Source organism: Poromitra crassiceps, assembly GCF_964638095.1.
Source record: "Poromitra crassiceps genome assembly, chromosome: 11".
In the NCBI taxonomy this organism is placed as follows: domain Eukaryota; kingdom Metazoa; phylum Chordata; class Actinopteri; order Beryciformes; family Melamphaidae; genus Poromitra; species Poromitra crassiceps.
The window spans coordinates 37293775-37313774 of record NC_139643.1 but is presented as its reverse complement, the minus strand read 5'-3'; the positions used below and the strand labels follow the sequence as shown (position 1 = coordinate 37313774).

Sequence of the window (20000 nt, the reverse complement as noted above, 5' to 3'; positions counted from 1 at the left end):
GTGAGGTTATGACGTGGGACGGTAGCTGTAAAAGTTGAGTTAGTTCTTGTTTCTGCGATAGCTGCTAACGTTAGCGCGGGCGTGCCATTGATAGGGGAAGGGGATTTTCCACGGGTTTAATTCCAGCTATACAGTACATTAGTGCTAAAGCCACTGCACTGATATCCATTACTAGAGATAGGACGCTGTCCTGCAACTGCATACACAGTGTACACAGTAGTACCGCATGTTCAGGAAAACACTTTATCCCAAGCCACGGACTATAAGGCAAAGTAATGATGACTCTGAAACAAGATAGATGACACACAGACAGACACACAGACAGACACACAGACAGACACACAGACAGACACACAGACAGACAGACAGACAGACACACAGACAGACACACAGACAGACAGACAGACAGACAGTGTGCTGTCCAAATACCATGAAGAAGAAGAAAAGTTCTGTTCTGCAGACATAGGATTGCCTCTGCATTCATGAATCGTTTGTGGATGTCTGGAGAAAAGGTCTTACGATTGGAAAAAATAAACGGACGTGGAACATGAGGGAGAGTGCTCCCCGCTGTGATGTGCACGTTGGCTCCTATTTGTCTCCCTATGATGAGTAAGACACACAGTATATCACAGGGAGTTTAGTAGGGAAGTGGTTGAAACTCTGTGTGCTGCTATTCAGCTGCGGCCTGAGGACTGCAGACTAGCTCTGTCAGTCCACAGGCCCTGGCTGCAGACTAGCTCTGTCGGTCCACAGGCCCTGGCTGCAGACTAGCTCTGTCAGTCCACAGGCCCTGGCTGCAGACTAGCTCTGTTGGTGCACAGGCCCTGGCTGCAGACTAGCTCTGTCAGTCCACAGGCCCTGGCTGCAGACTAGCTCTGTCAGTCCACAGGCCCTGGCTGCAGACTAGCTCTGTCAGTCCACAGGCCCTGGCTGCAGACTAGCTCTGTCAGTCCACAGGCCCTGGCTGCAGACTAGCTCTGTTGGTGCACAGGCCCTGGCTGCAGACTAGCTCTGTTGGTCCACAGGCCCTGGCTGCAGACTAGCTCTGTTGGTGCACATGCCCTGGCTGCAGACTAGCTCTGTCGGTCCACAGGCCCTGGCTGCAGACTAGCTCTGTCGCTAGCTCTGTCGGTCCACAGGCCCTGGCTGCAGACTAGCTCTGTCGGTCCACAGGCCCTGGCGGCAGACTAGCTCTGTCGGTCCACAGGCCCTGGCTGCAGACTAGCTCTGTCGGTCCACAGGCCCTGGCTGCAGACTAGCTCTGTCGGTCCACAGGTCCTGGCTGCAGACTAGCTCTGTCGGTCCACAGGCCCTGGCTGCAGACTAGCTCTGTCGGTCCACAGGCCCTGGCTGCAGACTAGCTCTGTCGGTCCACAGGCCCTGGCTGCAGACTTAGCTCTGTCAGTCCACAGGCCCTGGCTGCAGACTAGCTCTGTCGGTCCACAGGCCCTGGCGGCAGACTAGCTCTGTCGGTCCACAGGCCCTGGCTGCAGACTAGCTCTGTCGGTCCACAGGCCCTGGCTGCAGACTAGCTCTGTCGGTCCACAGGCCCTGGCTGCAGACTAGCTCTGTCGGTCCACAGGCCCTGGCTGCAGACTAGCTCTGTCGGTCCACAGGCCCTGGCTGCAGACTAGCTCTGTTGGTCCACAGGCCCTGGCTGCAGACTAGCTCTGTCGGTCCACAGGCCCTGGCTGCAGACTTAGCTCTGTCGGTCCACAGGCCCTGGCTGCAGACTAGCTCTGTCGGTCCACAGGCCCTGGCTGCAGACTAGCTCTGTCGGTCCACAGGCCCTGGCTGCAGACTTAGCTCTGTCGGTCCACAGGCCCTGGCTGCAGACTAGCTCTGTCGGTCCACAGGCCCTGGCTGCAGACTAGCTCTGTCGGTCCACAGGCCCTGGCTGCAGACTAGCTCTGTCGGTCCACAGGCCCTGGCTGCAGACTAGCTCTGTCGGTCCACAGGCCCTGGCTGCAGACTAGCTCTGTTGGTGCACAGGCCCTGGCTGCAGACTAGCTCTGTTGGTCCACAGGCCCTGGCTGCAGACTAGCTCTGTTGGTGCACAGGTCCTGGCTGCAGACTAGCTCTGTTGGTCCACAGGCCCTGGCTGCAGACTAGCTCTGTCGGTCCACAGGCCTGGCTGCAGACTAGCTCTGTCGGTCCACAGGCCTGGCTGCAGACTAGCTCTGTTGGTCCACAGGCCCTGGCTGCAGACTAGCTCTGTCGGTCCACAGGCCCTGGCTGCAGACTAGCTCTGTTGGTCCACAGGCCCTGGCTGCAGCCAAGTTGCCTTCCTTGGAAAGCCTTTGGCCGCTTCTTCTCAGAGCTATAAATCTTACTCTGGGCATTTATGGATGTTTTCGGAGCAGCGGGGGGAGCAGCGAGTCTGTGTGTGTATGCACATGCATTCACGATGGGACCTCTGGCCGCCAGCAGTTCCTGGAAGCCGTGCTTCCGCGTTCTTCTTTTTCCTGGAAAAGTGGAGATTGAAAATTTGTTTGGCTTTTTTTCCCTCCCTCGTTCTCTGCAGCGCTCTCGCCCCGAGGCTGCTTCAAATTAGACAATGTGTGCCGAACTTGGCTGTGTGTGTGCGACTGTGCGTGTGTGTGTGTGTGTGTGTGTTTGTGTGTGTGTGTGTGTGTGTGTGTGTGTGTGTGTGTGTGTGTGTGTGTGTGTGCTTCTAGTCATTGTGAGCTTGTGTGTTTTTGCTGTAAAAATGATTTGTTTTTTTTACACACAAATTAATCTGATGCGAGTCCAACATTGGAGAGGGGGATGATGTGTGTGTGTGGGTGGGGGGGGGGGGGGTGAAAGGTCACGGGGTCACAAAGTCATGGTGTTACAGGGTCAAAGTGTCAGTGTGTTTGCAGTTCAGGCTTGATGTTCCTGGAGAGCAGAGGCTAAGCCTACATGTCATTTGACCCCCTAAACGTTCTCCTCAGTAAAACAACTCATATGTTAAGTTATGACCTCATAAAGAATGGCTTTTTGAAAGTCCCTGGAAACCAAATTCAGAGATTTGTTTCTAAACACATGACACAGGAGTTGCTGAAAACGTGAAAATCCTTAGCACCATCTAGTACTGAATTGTGGAGTTACAGTAGACTGTTTTGATGCAAATTCAAAAAATGCATCAAAACTGTATCAAGTTACACACCACTGGGGGGAGCACTTCAGCAGACACACCGTCACAGTTTCAGATTAGAGATATACTGCTTATTTTTTCATGATTTTGAAACCTAATTTTATATACTGAAATGTTTTATCGCTCAAATTTGGCTAAGGTGGTTAAGAACACATGCTTCTCTGGCGTGACAAACTCACAACACATATTTATTTTTGGTTTAAATCTTTCTTATGGTTTGTTTGTTGTTGTTTTTACAGGAAACCGTGGACCGGAGTTCCTCTCACAGGTCTGAGGAGCTGATTGTTCCAGGCTTTCAGCGCTCGGCCAAACGAAACTCTGCACATCACCACGGTAACGCTCCCATCCCGTCCCGTCCCGTCCTCACTCTTCTCCTCTCCTTTCACATCTACAGTAGATAGACAGGAATTTACTCCCTTGACACCAAGTGGCAACCTCCGCGGCTGAAAAGTGAAGCCAGTGTGAAAGTGCCTTAAACCTGCATTCTTTCGAATGGCCAGCAGGGGGCGACTCCAATGGCTGCTGTTCGGATCTCACCTGCAATTACCGCTCATCGCCATAGGCAGGGCCCGAAAGGAACACCCGCCAAGCGCCAATGGCGACTAGATTTTACGTTTGGTGTGTGATGCTCAGAGGTCTGTCTACCCGCCACGTGGCGGGTCCCAAAATAGTCATCATATAAAATTACAACTGTGTGTTTTGGTGTGCAGCTGGCTAACAAGAGTGCTTCGTGAGACTGTCTCTAGTTTTCTGGCTGGGCGGGGTCTTTCGGGCTAACACTGTTTAACACGGGGATCAACTCACACCGGCACGCACCGTGAGAACAAACAAACGCACCCAGCAGCCAGGCAGCACACAGGGACATGAAAGAGGCCGTCTTATAAACATGAAACTTTGTATTCTTTCCTCATTTTCAACCCAGTGTGTCAGTCAGTAACATTACAAGTGTTCAAGTGAATTCAAGTTGTTTACCGTAAATTCCGGACTATAAGCCGCGGCTTTTTCCCCGTTTTTTGGCCTTTTTTGGCCCCTGCGGCTTATATAACGGTGCGGCTTATCTATGGATTTTTTCAGAAAAAAAAAAGAAAAAAAACGGAATTCTCTCTTCTTTAGCACTCTTTCTAACTATAAATCCACTTCTATTTTAATTTCCTCTCTTGCCCTCTTTTCACCACACCGCGGACACTGTGTGCACTGTAAAAAAAAACACAGGTGGTGTTGTGTTATGTTGTTTTGTTGAAATGTTAATAAATGGGAGCTTCCTCAAACAGCCATCTCTTTCCCGACAATCCCCTCTGTGCACGAACCCTTACATATGGTAATTAAACATTAAAACACAATTAAAAAAAAAAAAAAAAAAAAAAAAAAAAAAAACATTAAAACACCCGCGGCTTATAGTCCGGTGCGGCTTATATATGTAACAAACAGTCAATTTTGCTGCTGCGGCTTATAGTCCGGTGCGGCTTATAGTGCGGAATTTACGGTACTTTGTTTATAACGTAGCTATAACGTAGCCGCTACGAGCTAATATAAAGGACTTGAAAGTCCTTTATAGTTGTGCTTCGCGGCTATTTATAACGTGAAGTAGCAGCAGTCACACAGCTCTCTTGACAAGCTCAGCGAGCATGCAGGCAAGTCCACTAACGTTATACTGGGCCCACCTATAATTCACATGTTGCGGCAAATAATATCCGCAAGTCGGACTGAGAAAAGTTGGATGAAAGTTGGAGGACAGATGAGGAGTTGATGTCACAAGTTTATAAGCATGCAAGAAAGTTGACTATGAGCTGCGGAGCGGACGGTGCTGACTGAGCTGAGAGTCCTTTCAACTCAAAGTGAGTAGCCTACAACTAGCGTTACATGTTTGTTTGCTCCTCTGTGGGGCTGCAACAGACACATTTAGCTTTGGGCTGTTTTAGGTGTGTTCTTTCAGTGTCCTCATCTGCTCCCTGTTCTTTCCAGCCGTTTGCCCGTTTGCCGCCCCTGTCCCACTCATGAACCCAGACATCACATGACCCCATGTCCCAGGCCGTCTGTTGTGTGTGTGTGTGTGTGTGTGCGTGTGTGTGATGCTTACCTCTTTGTGATCCGAGATCAGACATGGCCGACCCTTGCTGTGTTTGGTACAGCCCCTTTATAGTCCAGAGGTTTATTATCTGTGTGTAGAAGAGGGTGAGGAGGGGGTGTGGAGGGGGTTGCATGTATTTTGGTGCCCTATTTTTTCAATTTTCAATTTCCCATTTGGCTTTTATCCAAATCGATGGACATTTGAGTACAACATAAGCAAAGTTCTAGTCAGAATAGAACAAGAGTGAGCGCCATAAAGCTAAGTGCAGGTGCTGTGAGGGCTTTTCACACTACACTTCTTAGCCAGGGTTATGTCAGTCTCTTAGCCTGGGGCTAAGAGAGCTGTTAGCCCAGGGCTAAGAAAGCTGTCACACTTGCACAATCCTGGCCCATTCCAAAGTGGGTTAACCCTGACTTTAGCCCCGGCTAGCTGGCCCTGCTCTGGAGCAGGGTTATCCCCTAACCCCGACTTTCCATCTAAACACAGGGCTTAAAGTTGCCAGTGTGAAACCTGGCCAGTATCAAGTGAATCACATAGCCCTGGCTTTAGGTTAACCTGGGCTAACGTGTGTGTGTGTGTGTGTGTGTGTGTGTGTGTGTGTGTGTGTGTGTGTGTGTGTGTGAAAAGTGGCTAAGTTAGCCTGGGGCTATCTTAGCCCTATTTTTAGTCCAGGGCTAAGAGCATGCAGTGTGTGTGAACAGCCCTAGAGAGGCAGATAAATTAAAATCTAATAACACTTAATCCGGCTTCCCACCCGCAGACACAGCCAATTGTGCCTGTATGGACGCCCGACCAAGCCGGAGGGAACACGGGGGCTTGAACCTGCGACCCTTGTGTTGTAGGCAGGGAATCTAGCGCTGCACTACCCTGACGCTCAGCGCTGTGTCTTTAGCCTTTTCTTAAAGATCGAGAAGCCACAGAAGAGAAGAGTCTGGCTAGACACATAGGGCCTTGTGGTGGTAGACCAGGCGTCGTTTGGCCACCATGTACCATGTAGGCTGGTGAGCGTTCTCCGAGCGCTGTAGTTTCTCCCTGCAGGAATGTCAGGAATTCTGTGTGTGGTGTTGGGGTGGGACGCACATAGGACCAAAGGGCCTTGGACGGACACATGCACACACACACACACACACATACGCACGCACACACACATGCACACACGCCGACATACTCTACTTGTGAGGACATTCATTCCTACTAAATGCTTAGCCCAACCCTCATTCTGACCATAAGCCCAACCCTTCAGCCTAAAATGGGCCCATTCCACAATAATGGCTGACATCCACGTGCACAGTGTTTACCTCGTCTCTCTCTAACTGTGAGGACATTGGATCGCAGTGCTTAAAAATGTGCATGGACCAACCAAGACACAAAACCTGAGACCAGACCAGGGATGTAGTGTAGAAATCAGGTTTAGCACCTTCATAGGTCTACTTTCCCCGTAACCTTCATTAATCCCTTCATGTGAAGAAAAACAACTTACTTAATGCATAATAATAATAATCATTCTGGGTCTCCTGCAGATGTAAGGATGTTTTATTATTTGTCACAATACTTGGCTGCTACGATTATTATTATATTATTATTATTATTATTATTATTATTATTATTATTATTATTATTATTATTATTGAGACTAGACTGATTAAATTAGATTTGATCTCAGTAGTTATGTTTAATTGTTTTGTAAAGAGAATTATTACACAGAGCTCTCTGCCAGATTCTTTATAGGATCATTGTTTTATGCCCGTCAGCCAGTTTTGGAGTGTTTTATATTTGTAAATGTAAGCCATTGTTTATCATTTGTTTTTGCAGAGTAATCTTTCCCATACTGTTCTCTGAGGCGACACCTAGTGGCTATCTGCCGCCTTGCAACTTGGTCATCTCTCTCGCTCTCTCTCTTGCTCGCTCGCTCTCTCTCTCTCTCTCAGACGATGATGTGGACCTGGAGCAGCTGGTGAACGAGATGAACTCCTCCATGGAGAGCGTGTACTCGACGCAGGCCGACACGGCGCTGCTCCTGCACAACAACCACGTGCACCATGCCGCCCCCCCCGGGCGCGGGGGCCAGCGCGCCGCCCTGCCCCTGCCACTCTCCACACCCTCCAGGGAGCGGCTGCGGCGCTCTCAGCCCATGCACATCCTCCAGGCAGTCAGGTAGACGCCACACAGACCAGATACGATGGAACTATCGGGCTGTTTTAGCTGTGCGCCTATTAGGGATATAACGATATACTAGGGGTGTTGGAAAAAATCGATTCACCTAAGTATCGCGATTTTTAATGTCACGATTTTTTGAATCGATCTTTTATTCCAGAATCGATAAAAATAATATATTTTTTTTTTTTTTTTTTTTAGGCGCCGCCTACTGGTTTACTAGTGGTTTTATTACTTTATTAGTTAGTCTGAAGTAATATTTACACTTCAGGGTTAAAGTGGGTGCATCTCATTGTAAAATTGGACTTCAAACGGCCCAAATCTGGCTTCAAACGGCCCAAATTGGGCTTCAAATGGCCCAAATTTCACGCGCGTCAGCCCATATCGGCCTGGCCTGCTTGGTATCTAATGCCCGGCCTGAATTATGATCCCAATCCACCCCTGTTTTTAACTATATCGCCCAGCCCTACTCATGATATAATATACAGTCTCTAGTGTATGATTCAACTTTTCCCATGTTCTAATCTAGTGTAAAAAAGCAAACAAACTGAAAAAAGAAAAGAAAAAAAGAAACAAAAATCGCAATAAATCGTAATATCGAATTGCAATAATCGTAGAATCGGAATACTTAAGAATCGCAATATAAATCGAATCGGCACCCAAGAATCGTGATAGTATCGAATCGGGAGATAAGTGAATCGCCACAGCCCTACGATATACCGTTGTAAGGTATACGGCGATATCAAGCAACCAGGATTATCTAAGCTCTCTCTGTAATACCATGCCCACGATATGTTGCACAATATGCACGCCACTACAAACATGTTCATAATAGAGTACCACAGGAATGGGTTTGGAAGACCTGGGGCCGGTTGCACCAACTGGTCTTAACTATGCCTGGTCGTAACTCCTACGTCGGTCTTAGTTAAGACCATGGACTTACGCCTGTTGCACCAACACGGCTTACGTCTGGTCTTAACTATGCTGGTCGTAGCAATGCGCGTCCATGTGAATTGCCAGGGAATGCACCCTGATTGGATGATGTTGCAAAAAATGTGCCTCGCGACCTGCTTGGAGCACTGTGCCACTACGCTCTCTCAGCCACTACTGTAAAACACCCTCTTTCCTCCCACCCTCCCTCGCTCCGGGGGAAAAATGGCAGCGATTGAGCCAGAAAGACAGTCTGAATGAAATTGAATGTAACGTTCCCAATTCTATGTATTACATTCTAAAAAATTAACGGCAACATTTTGGAAGGCTAAGCCACACAACTAGCTCGTTGTAATCTAACATCATGCTTCAAAAGATGGAGAACTGGCTGTGTTACGATGATGAGGGTAAGGACTCAAAACGGTCTCCGCTGATAAGACACGGAGATCTCTGTTACAGGCAGGCGCTACGCCTCCTCCTGACCAGGCGTAACTCTTACGCCTGGGCGTAGTGAAAAGAAGGCTTAAGCCGTCTTGGTGCAACCGGCGTAGCTGTTAGGTCGTAAAGTTACGACCAACTTAGCTTAAGACCAGTGTAAGACCAGTTGGTGCAACCGGCCCGATGTTAGCACTTCCGGCTCTTACGTGTAAAAGTCAATGGGATTTTTGTATGGGGATTTTGGTTAAATGCTTGAAATAAGGTCTGTGGTTAGCAAAAGTTTATGAAACAGCTACATTTGTGTTCGGTAAGATCATCTTCACAAATGAGGACCACTTTTATGATTTCTGAAGCGTAAAACGCGATTTTCAGAAAACACTTCAAAAGTTTTGAGCCAGTAATCTACTTTTTGCTTTGCTACATTTGTCCACTCTGGGACAGATAGGAAAAAGTAGAAAGAGGCGAGTAGGTCAGGAAGAGAGGGGTAGAGAGGAAGAGATGGAGCGAGTGAGAGATTGTTCATATCTCAATAGGCTATCTTTATTTGTTTGATTAGCCTACCTGCTCTACTTCTTTAAAAAAAAGTTTGATCAAGAAGCACTGTTTTTGCACTGGCCCACACACCCTAAAAAGATTAAAATGGAAAGTAACTTGTAAGCTATTTGGAGTAATTTATTAACCATGTTACTTATATTTTTTATTTTTTTTACTTTTACTTGAGTACGTAGATTTCTCAAATGTTGATTTTCACTTTGACTTTTTACAGTCATTTTTATGGGAGTAATTGTACTTCAACTCGAGTATAGATTTTTAGAACTCTACACACCACTGCCCAAATGCACCAGTACACTACTGGTGGATTATTGAACTGTAGCTGTGAGATATTGACATGCTGTACATGTGTATGTGTCTCCCTCTGCAGGCGTCTGCAGGAAGAGCAGCAGCTGCGTCCGTACTCCCTGCCTGCCATCCCCAACCCCTTCCCTGAGCTCTGCAGCCCAGCAGGCTCCCCCGTCCTCAGCCCCATCCAGACCTCCGACACCCATGTGAGTACACCTGCACCACACAGAGGTGCTCACAAGTCCTTTTTTTGCAAGTCCAATTCAAGTCTCAAGTCTTTGATCTAGAGTCCAAGTCAAGTCTCAAGCCTTTGGTCACAACTTAGTCCAAGTCAAGTCTCTTATGGATAAGCGTTCTATTATCTGCTGCCATCCGGTCTGCTTACAACAATGCATAGCTAAAAGTAAGGAATTCAAAGAAAATGTACCATTAGACTTTGAATAAACGACCGAACAGCGCTCTATGCATGTGAACGGGCACTCCACCGGTGTAATCAAATGCACATGGCTACACAGCTACACTGAAATACAGCGAAGTATCACTTGTCATTGTATCAGTTAGAATCACTGATACAAACGGTTCCATCTACTGGTCGATACCGATATGGGCCTCATAGATTTTGGATTCCTCATTGTGTTGGTTGTCCTTTGTCTGACCTGTGTCGCGAGTGTGTGTGCGTAGGAACCAGCTGACTGGCCTGTTGTGCTCTGGTCAGGGCAGCATGTGTTGTCTTTGGCTACGGAAAGCCGTTCCTTCCATTACACAACCGCTCACCCTGGGCTATCTGTGTTATTGTGGAAGCGCGGTTATCAATCACACACGCACACACACACGCACACACACACACACACATGCACACGCACACGCACACACACACACACACACACACACACACACACACACACACACACACACACACACACACACACACACACACACACAGAGCGAAGGTGATGTGTTGTTGTGGAAGGAGGTGAGTGGTGGTTCCAGGATGCTGATGACAGAGTGTGGAGGGCAGACTTCCGCGGCCAGACTGGGAATATGTCTGGGAACGTCGCAGGTCGGAGCTCTCTGAACCCTTTGAATCCGTCCACCGGCTCAGGCAAGACAGACACTCGCTTCCCGTTCACACGCTCTGAACGTCATAACGTGCGCGTGTGTGTGTGCATGCATGTGTGTGTGTATGTATGTGTGTTATAGTCTAGCCTTTCCTTCCCCCGGCAGAGCCTCCTATCCCAGGAATGTTCTGTCCTTGTCAGAGAGGTTCTCAGGATGCCCACCCTGAACAATACAAGTTATTTTAGATGCCCTCTCTCTCTCTCTCTCTCCCTCTCAACACACACACACACACACACACACACACACACACACACACACACACACACACACACACACACACACACACACACACACACACACACACACACACACACCTGATTAGACAAACCACAATGTATGCATTTCCTTGACATCATCTCACAAGGTCCAGAGTCAGACTCTGACAAACAGTCAGACACATTTGCACAAGGGGTGTGTGTGTGTGTGTGTGTGTGTGTGTGTGTGTGTGTGTGTGTGTGTGTGTGTGTGGGTGGGCGTGTGCGTGTGCGTGTGCGTGCGTCTGTGTGTGTGTTTGGGTGCGTGCGTGCATGTGTGTTTGACTGTCTGTCTGTGAAAGTTGACTAGAGGTTGAAAGATGTCTGTTTTCCAGAACATCTGTATCTCGTCCTCAGCTCTTAGTTCATCTGTCTGTCAGTCTGGAGGCTTGTCTGAGTAGCAAATGAGCAGCTACTGCTTTTTATAGGCCTGAAGCAGCTTTGTTTAGTCTCAGTTCGAGTTGCTTCATGTAGCATTTTAACATCAATTCAATCATTTCCACATTCATTTCGAGACGTTAGTATAAATCGATTGTGGCAATACTTCTGGCAGGCCACGAAGTCAAGCTCAGTTCACAAACCCAGCCCAGCCCACATCAGCTGATGGCTCAGCTGATCTCCTTCTAGGCTTTCAATTGGCAAATCTCATACAGGGTGCCCTATTTAAAGCTGCTTCATTTCCACCTTCTTTTTTCGGCTTTCTCTGCAAGCTGTTTGCAAACCCACCTCCACCCCAGCTCCTCCTTACATGCTGTGTCTGACTTAAACGATGGCGTTTCTGTTGTCATTGTTGCTTGCTCTGTTCTGTACCCGGGGGTCTTTGCTGCTGCTCTCCCTGCCTTAAAGCGCTGACAGGGTTCTGCGCAGACTTTGAGCGGCGACAGCGAGACTGTGCATACTCGAACGAAACTCAGCGCGTTGGCTGCGGTACACCTCCAAAACACTAGGTGGCTTGTGGTACACTCGTGTCCGTTACATATGACGCTATCGTGTTGTTTACCAAGAACTTGCAATCATGTCGGTGGGGGGACATATTATTGTCCCTCCATTTCAAAAGATTATGATGGTCTTCTTTTCGTTTCTTCGAAGCATGATGGTCATAAACGGCACAAACGGAGCTTTCAGAGTTTCTCCCACAATGGCAGGTAGTGGAACCAGTGAAAGGCTGATGGAAAAATCACTTCAACATGTTCCAACCCTTTAAGGTAGCTCACAGCTACATCACAAACAAAACAAAACCAGCACCACGCATGAAAGTGGCCTCCTCCTTGAGTGAGGGCTTGCATCTCCAGCCTCCAATTGTGGATGCGTGTTGACTTACGATGCACTTCTAAATAATATGCTGTAATAAAGAAAGAAATAAAAGCTTGTCCAGTGTACGGCTGATGAAATGAAAGCTTTAGCAGTGGAATCAGTGGAGATCAGCAGCACGGGCAGGCAGAGCGGCCATGTCGTAGCATTTAACTCCAGACCTCAGTGCCTCCCTCTGCATGCTATGTTGTGTAATGTCTTTTATGAGCTAAAAGAAGGGCTGGGCTGAGGTTGTGCATGGTTTGAAGATTCTGTGTGTGTGCGTACGTGTGCATGTGTATGTGTGTGTGTGTGTGTGTGTGTGTGTGTGTGTGTGTGTGTGTGTGTGTGCGCGTGCATGTGTGCGTGCGTGTGTGTGTGTGTGTGTGTGTGTGTGTGTGTGTTTGCAGTCGCACGCACGTGCCTGAAGGGGGGGTTGTTTGTGGTTGGTGGGGTTATGCAGCATGAGGAGGGTTTTGGTCAAATGCATTGAGGATGGCTTACACAACAATGGAGACGAGACTCTCAGATGTACCTTGCAGTGGTCTAGAGACACATAGTTGCATAGTATTTGTGTTGGCACGGCTTTACCATAGACTAGACAGGATCTCTGTCTCAGTCTCTCTCTCACCCTCTGTCTCTCTCTCTCTCTCTGTCTCTCTCTCTATGTGTCTCTCTCTGTGTGTGTCTCTCTCTGTCTCTCTCTCTGTGTGTCTCTCTGTGTGTGTGTCTCTCTCCCTCTGTCTCTCCCTCTCTCTGTCTCTCTCTCTGTGTGTCTCTCTGTGTGTGTCTCTCCCTCTCTCTGTCTCTCTCTCTGTGTGTCTCTCTGTGTGTGTCTCTCTCTCTCTCTGTCTCTCCCTCTCTCTGTCTCTCTCTCTGTGTGTGTCTCTCTGTGTGTGTGTGTGTGTGTGTGTGTGTCTCTCTCTCTCTGTCTCTCTCTCCAGCTGTTTGAATCTGAACATTCTTCACTGAGCTACAGTCTTTTCTCATAGCTCTGATTCACAGGCGTACACAGAGTCAGAGTGAGCCAGTATAATGTGTGTGTGTGTGTGTGTGTGTGTGTGTGTGTGTGTGTGTGTGTGTGTGTGTGTGTGTGTGTGTGTGTGTGTGTGTGCCATCGATATAGCTCAGTGGTGCGTGCTTGCGTGCACATGACAGCTTTATGGTCTGCATGGCCTTAGATAACATAGATGGATTTGTCCTCATCATGAACAGATAACATCAAGCTGCGTCTAGATCAGATTTTAGAAGCAAATGAGGGGAATATCTGCCTGTGCAGCCTCAGTTAACCCTGCACCAGGCTCCTGTGCAGCCTCAGTTAACCCTGCACCAGGCTCCTGTGCAGCCTCAGTTAACCCTGCACCAGGCTCCTGTGCAGCCTCAGTTAACCCTGCACCAGGCTCCTGTGCAGCCTCACTTAACCCTGCACCAGGCTCCTGTGCTGCCTCAGTTAACCCTGCACCAGGCTCCTGTGCAGCCTCACTTAACCCTGCACCAGGCTCCTGTGCAGCCTCACTTAACCCTGCACCAGGCTCCTGTGCAGCCTCACTTAACCCTGCACCAGGCTCCTGTGCAGCCTCACTTAACCCTGCACCAGGCTCCTGTGCAGCCTCACTTAACCCTGCACCAGGCTCCTGTGCAGCCTCACTTAACCCTGCACCAGGCTCCTGTGCAGCCTCAGTTAACCCTGCACCAGGCTCCTGTGCAGCCTCAGTTAACCCTGCACCAGGCTCCTGTGCAGCCTCACTTAACCCTGCACCAGGCTCCTGTGCAGCCTCAGTTAACCCTGCACCATGCTCCTGTGCAGCCTCAGTTAACCCTGCACCAGGCTCCTGTGCAGCCTCAGTTAACCCTGCACCAGGCTCCTGTGCAGCCTCAGTTAACCCTGCACCAGGCTCCTGTGCAGCCTCAGTTAACCCTGCACCAGGTTCCTGTGCAGCCTCAGTTAACCCTGCACCAGGCTCCTGTGCAGCCTCAGTTAACCCTGCACCCGGGCTCTTGTGCAGCCTCAGTTAACCCTGCACCAGGCTCCTGTGCAGCCTCAGTTAACCCTGCACCAGGCTCCTGTGCAGCCTCAGTTAACCCTGCACCAGGCTCCTCTGGCCACTAACATGCAGAGCTAATTCGGGAGCCTGACTGTCGTTAACACTGAACTCTGATAATGGCCGTTTCCCACGCAAGTTGCGGTAAGGCTAGTCTTACGCCATACAATTCTGTCATCATACCACGGCTTAGTCAGGCCCCCGGGGATAGGTGTCCTCTCTGCTGCCTGTCATCACTGGTGGGAAGGGTTTGCTTTGGCGTTGGAACTCTGGCGGTCACACAATTCCTGTTTTAATTTGCGGCCAGGGACACTGGGGTTAGAGAGATGATCCTTCAACCAAAGGAGCCCGTTTCAAGCCCTACATTTTGGCAAGAGCCCTCCCTGCTGAATTGTCCTTGAGCAAGGCACTGAGTCCCTACCAGCTCCAAGAGTGCTCTATGTAGCTGAGCCTGACCTCTGACCTCCCTGTGTAGCGGGGTCAAGAGAACGGAGTATTTCAATGACATGCGATTTGCAACTCCTTTTTCTCATGGTTGACTATTCAGTGCATGGTCTAAACTTTCTAAAGGATTATCTGAATATTTGGTGCGTGCCAAAATGGACAAAGGCTAAAGCAGATTATGGACAAAATTAATCATGTCACTTTCTGCTCTCAGTTGCATATTTTTGGCAAATATGTTGGCAGTCATGGCAGAGATTCTCTCAGTTGGACTCATACTTCCCAGGAGTTTGCAGAAATGCTGTCATGCTAGTTTGGCTCGGTCCATCTTCTTTGCTTGTAGGTTGAGTTTGATGCTTTTTGTAATGATTTAAAGTCTTTGCACACACACTCCGATTGTTTTTGTATGCGTGTTTTTTAATCCGTCATCTGAAAACACAGACGGGTCCCAGCTCGCAAAAATCTATTGACTGATGCGAAAAAGGCAGAAAATCGAACCTCGTCCGAAATCTTAAATAATTGTCCGACATAATTGTTGGACTCGGTGTGTCAATGATGATTGACACAAATGAGGTCGTATTCTTTTTTTCCCCGTGCGTCAATTTCGGACGAAAATATGGACTTGGTGTGCAAAAGCTATTAGCATTGTTGCCATGACAACAATGTAAGGCTTTGTTCCACTTACCTTACAGTGAACTACAGTAGCCTGGTAACCAGCCCCTATGAATCGCCATACCAATTCCAAGAGTGCTGAAAAGTGCGATGCATAGGGGCTGGATACCAGGCCAACAGTGAACAAGATAGCTCTTTTCTTTCTCTAAGGTTGTTGCCTTTGAAGGCAAGTACAACTGTTTCCTTAATGACACCACATGCCTTCTAGTGGCTGGTCTTTGCCATAGCATAGTTAGTCGTTTTAATGGTGTATCGCAGTATTGGGAGAGAAAAAAGTTACATATTAAGAAATGTCGACATCGACCCCCCCACAAACAAATACAATTTTAAATATTTTGTTTTATGACCAAGCCCCAAGGGAAATTATTGCTACTAGTTATCAGTTATTTACAATGTCATGAGATTGAATACTAAATGCACTCCTAAAGCTTGAGTCACACACACTTGTTATATGAGAACACCCCCCTCCTCTGTGGTCAGCTGATGCACCTCTGCACGCAATGGTCTGCTGACCTACTGCAATCAGATCAGGTGCTGTGTATGCATGTGTGTGTGAAGATGGACAGGCCTGTTCAACAGGATCAGCTTACTGACATGCATAGCAGGCTATACACACAGTGTTGAATCACCTATAGCAGTGATTCCCAAACTGTGGGCCGCGGCCCACTAGTGGGCCGTGGAGGTACTGCAGGTGGGCCATTTGATTGCGGGTAATCAAATGGCTGTAGCAGGGTCATTTTTAAAGCTACAGTGGAGATCCTGTTATCAGAAGAAACTAGAAGACCTAAGGCATCCATTGCTAAGCATAATATGCTAGCTTGCCGGGAAGGGGGCTAAATAATAATATTAAGTTCAGACTTATCCAGTAAAGTTGGGTGGATTTTTCGGGGCATTTGTATCCGTTTTGTATCAAATAATCATGTTTCTGCGAGTGTGTCTGTCATTATGTCAAGCACTGAAAAAAGGATACTTTGCAAAAGATTAGGGTTGTGAACTTCGAGAACTAGAGAGAAACAAATCCAAAATGGTGGATACCGGGTACCCGTAAAAAGTTGAGTTTAGGTTCTGCTTATCGGTTCCTAAACAAATTTCACTCGTGCTTAGCTTCAGCTTACATTTCCACGGTGGACGGTCGCGGTATGCACCTTTGGTTTGTAGTAAAAGCAACAAATCTGCCCGGCCCTGTATGCCAGTATGAATGTATGAATGTCTTCCCGTCTCCTAACTCCTTCCTGACTGTAAAATGTACAGATCCTGTGATACTGCCTGTTGTTCCGTAGATTGCCTTCCTTCGCCATGAAATACTGTCTCTTGAGGCTTTTAATTCGCACCCTGCATTAATAATAATTAATCATATGACTTATGTAAAGGTTTTTTTCTGTGAAATAAGTCTGTGACCAGTTTTGACCCGCCCCTCAAAGAATCGAGAATCATTAAAGTGATCATCTCACAGACTTTCACGTAAATAAATGTCTGTCAAGTCACTGTCTATCGCAGACTGAGTTAACACAATGCTGATTGAGCCTATGGCCCATTGATGGAAGCCTTTGCATTTTCAGTATTGCAGCATTTATGAAATGGGTGTCGGTGGGGACCTCCCAGAGAGGGTGGGCGGAGCTAGCGCAACTCTTGTGTGAAGTACGATGACAAGCTACTTTTTTTCCAGTCTCTGCTAGCATTGTGGGTGGTTATATGGCCGAACAAACTAACGTCCCACCTGCAATTACCAATGCCATACTGTAGGTGTCGCCAAAGAGAGCGAAATGGGGAAATCTTTGAGAGCTTCGATACCCAACCCTATTGAAGATGTTTGTGTCTTTTTGTTTTGCATACGCTTTGTCGTGGTTTAGGAGTAAACCAATGCTCCTTTAATAATGAATGTTACATCTGTGGTCTTATAAGTGCATTCACTCATTAATTTTGTGAAGAATACGATCCAATAATGATGAAAACAGATCAGTTTAAAGAGATGGTAACATGGCTCATTTTTACAGGGGCGTACAAATGCATACTGGGACTTTAACACACCCTCCCTATAGTAGACGTCCCTCTGATCTTTCCCTCTGGCTCCCTTTACTTCCCCCATTCAGTGAGAGAAATTGGCCTGTTTTGTCCAGCCAGTATTTTGCACCTTACCAAAATGGAGTCGGCGCAACTCTCTTCTTTCAACAGTATCATCTGTTAAGTATGCACTTTTATTTAACAAGCCGTTTCTTTGTCATCACTCGCTACCTTCTGTCCCTTTCTCTCCCTGTCTGTCTGCTGTCTCCTCTCATGAAAAAACAGGAGAGCATGCACATCTACGAGAAGTCAGGTGCTGGACAAATGAATAATAATTAGAAAAACAAATAGAGTCCACACACTGGATTTTAAGGCTCCTGGTCAATTTTTTATATATAAATTGACCAGGAGCCTTAAAATCCAGTGTGCGGACTCTATTTGTTTTTCTGCTGTCTCCTCTCACACAGCTCCACCACACAGTGCCGTGTCTCTGCCAGGAACACGGAACGATTGGCTGTGCTGCGCTAAGCCATTTGCATAAATGCATGTGATTGGACAAAGCGCTGCAGTGGGAGGACAGATGAAATGGCTTCTTGTGTCCACGAATTAAGGGGTGCGGCCAAGAATTTGTTTATTGACAGGGACATTTGAATGAAAGATGCAAATTTGTCCATCAGCTGGACAAATTGTGTATTCTAACACAAGGGTCCCCCAACTTTTCACCCCCCGACCCCCAAAATAATGGTGCCAATTTCATAAACAAAATAAACAAAATGTATCAATTATGGTTCAAATGTGCTATTTTTTTTATCGTTTTTAAATTGTATTTCACACATTCTGTAGTTCACACATTCTTTAGGCTAATTTCACACATTCTGGAAATCATCTCGCGACCCACCCAGCAGTGTCTCACGACCCCCCGGGGGGACTTGACCCCCACTTTGGGAACCACTGTTCTAACAAGCTGTCCAAAAATGCTACTGGTGTTTATCTGTGCCTCATCATCTGATATCTGTGAATGGCCAATATCCGCCAATAATATCAGCTCATCGATTAATCGGTCAGGCCCAAACAGACATGCCACACTACCGATCAGGCCGTTTCTGAAACATCCACGTGAATTGTCTTATGGATAGTAGTAGACATTTGAAAACTATCAACTATCTATTTCCTCGACGCTCACTCCATCAGCGCGCCCCTACAGTGACCCCCAGCTGGACAACAGACACGAACTGTGATCAGCTGATGTTAACATGTGTCATCCATGCTAGTGATGATCAAAGTCTTCCTTTGAGATAATTTTCTCCCAGTCTGGGATCCACAGGTCCTGTAGCTGCCAGCATCATGATAGCCAGCTGCGCCACTGATGGAGCCAATTCAAATTATGCTCTTCAAATGGACAAAAGAGGAGCGAGTGAACAGACCTCTTCAGCTCGGTTTTGTGTGCTTCAGCACACACAGGAGCAGTGTTATCTGACCAAACTATGCATCCCTTGTGCCTCTTAGGTTTGAGGATTTAGATTTAGAGATTAGATGGTGTGGATGCGATCTTTGCAGGGAAAAAGTACGTAAACTCTTCTGCCAAATCCACTTCACCCCCCCCCCCCGCCCCCAGTTTTTATATAAATCATTCAATTACATTCTGCGGTGAGATTCTTTAATATGGAGTCTATTCACGCCTTGTGTCTGAATAGCCATGCCATTCAACCCAGCCCAACCTTCAGCAGATATAGATTCCTAGAACTGACTGGTAGCCGCCAATCAGTCAGTGGAATTCTGTCTACCCGCCTGTGTACACATTAGAGTGCGGTTCAGCCCACATATTTGGGTCCGAACCCGTCCATAGCCAGAGAGAGTGTTAGCCGAGCCCGGTCCGTGAGCCGTTGTCTCTGATGTTTTGTCCCGAGCCGATTTGTATTTATGCTTCAGAAAAATCCTAAAAGTAGTGCTCATTTGTGAAGATGATCTTGCTAAACACAAAGGTCACAGTTTCATAAACTGTTGTCAACCACATACCTTATTTCAGGCATCTAACCAAAATCCCCATACAAAAATCCCACTGACTTATATGAGGGAACTGATGGCAATGCTAACTTCAGGGTTGGCCTACAAAAATACGTCATCCCTGTGGTACTCTATTCACTAACCCACTGGTTCTCAATTGTTTTCACATGAAGGACCCCTAAACTGACAAAGATTAGACCACGGACCCCCATTTGATAGGATTTTGTCCCACGGTCCCCGATAATAAGATTGATGCTTTTAGATGTTTTATTACAGAAAGTGTATAAAACCCACCATGACCAAAATAGTCATTGTGTTCATTATGAATGGAATTATAGCGAAAATAAATCACCCCCCTTTTGGCTGGGGACCCCCTGGAACCCCCTCAAGGACCCCTGGGCGTCCCCGGACCCCCATTTGAGAACCACTGCTGACTAACCTACTCGTCATCCAAATCACGTTGTATCCGGTGCCTTTTCGGGGGCATGGTGGAGATCAGACTTGATGCTTTACAACAAAGCTGCGAGCTGTTTTTGACGTGTGAAGCCGGGAGAGAAATGTGGAGCTGTTTTGTTTCTGTTTTGGCTAACGTTACATGGATATTTACA

The 20000-nt window shown here is 47.6% G+C and overlaps 1 protein-coding gene across 1 annotated transcript in view; it reads left to right on the top strand.

Annotated features, from left to right (window-relative positions):
- LOC310785134 (growth factor receptor-bound protein 10-like) overlaps nt 1-20000 on the top strand; it is a gene marked incomplete at its 5' end in the record, with an annotated part of 50727 nt that overhangs the window by 3485 nt on the left and 27242 nt on the right. The window contains 3 exons of the mRNA XM_083646122.1: nt 3379-3472; nt 7136-7361; nt 9652-9775. Of these exons, the coding sequence (XP_083502248.1) occupies nt 3379-3472; nt 7136-7361; nt 9652-9775 (444 nt within the window). The remainder of the gene's footprint in view (nt 1-3378; nt 3473-7135; nt 7362-9651; nt 9776-20000) is intronic.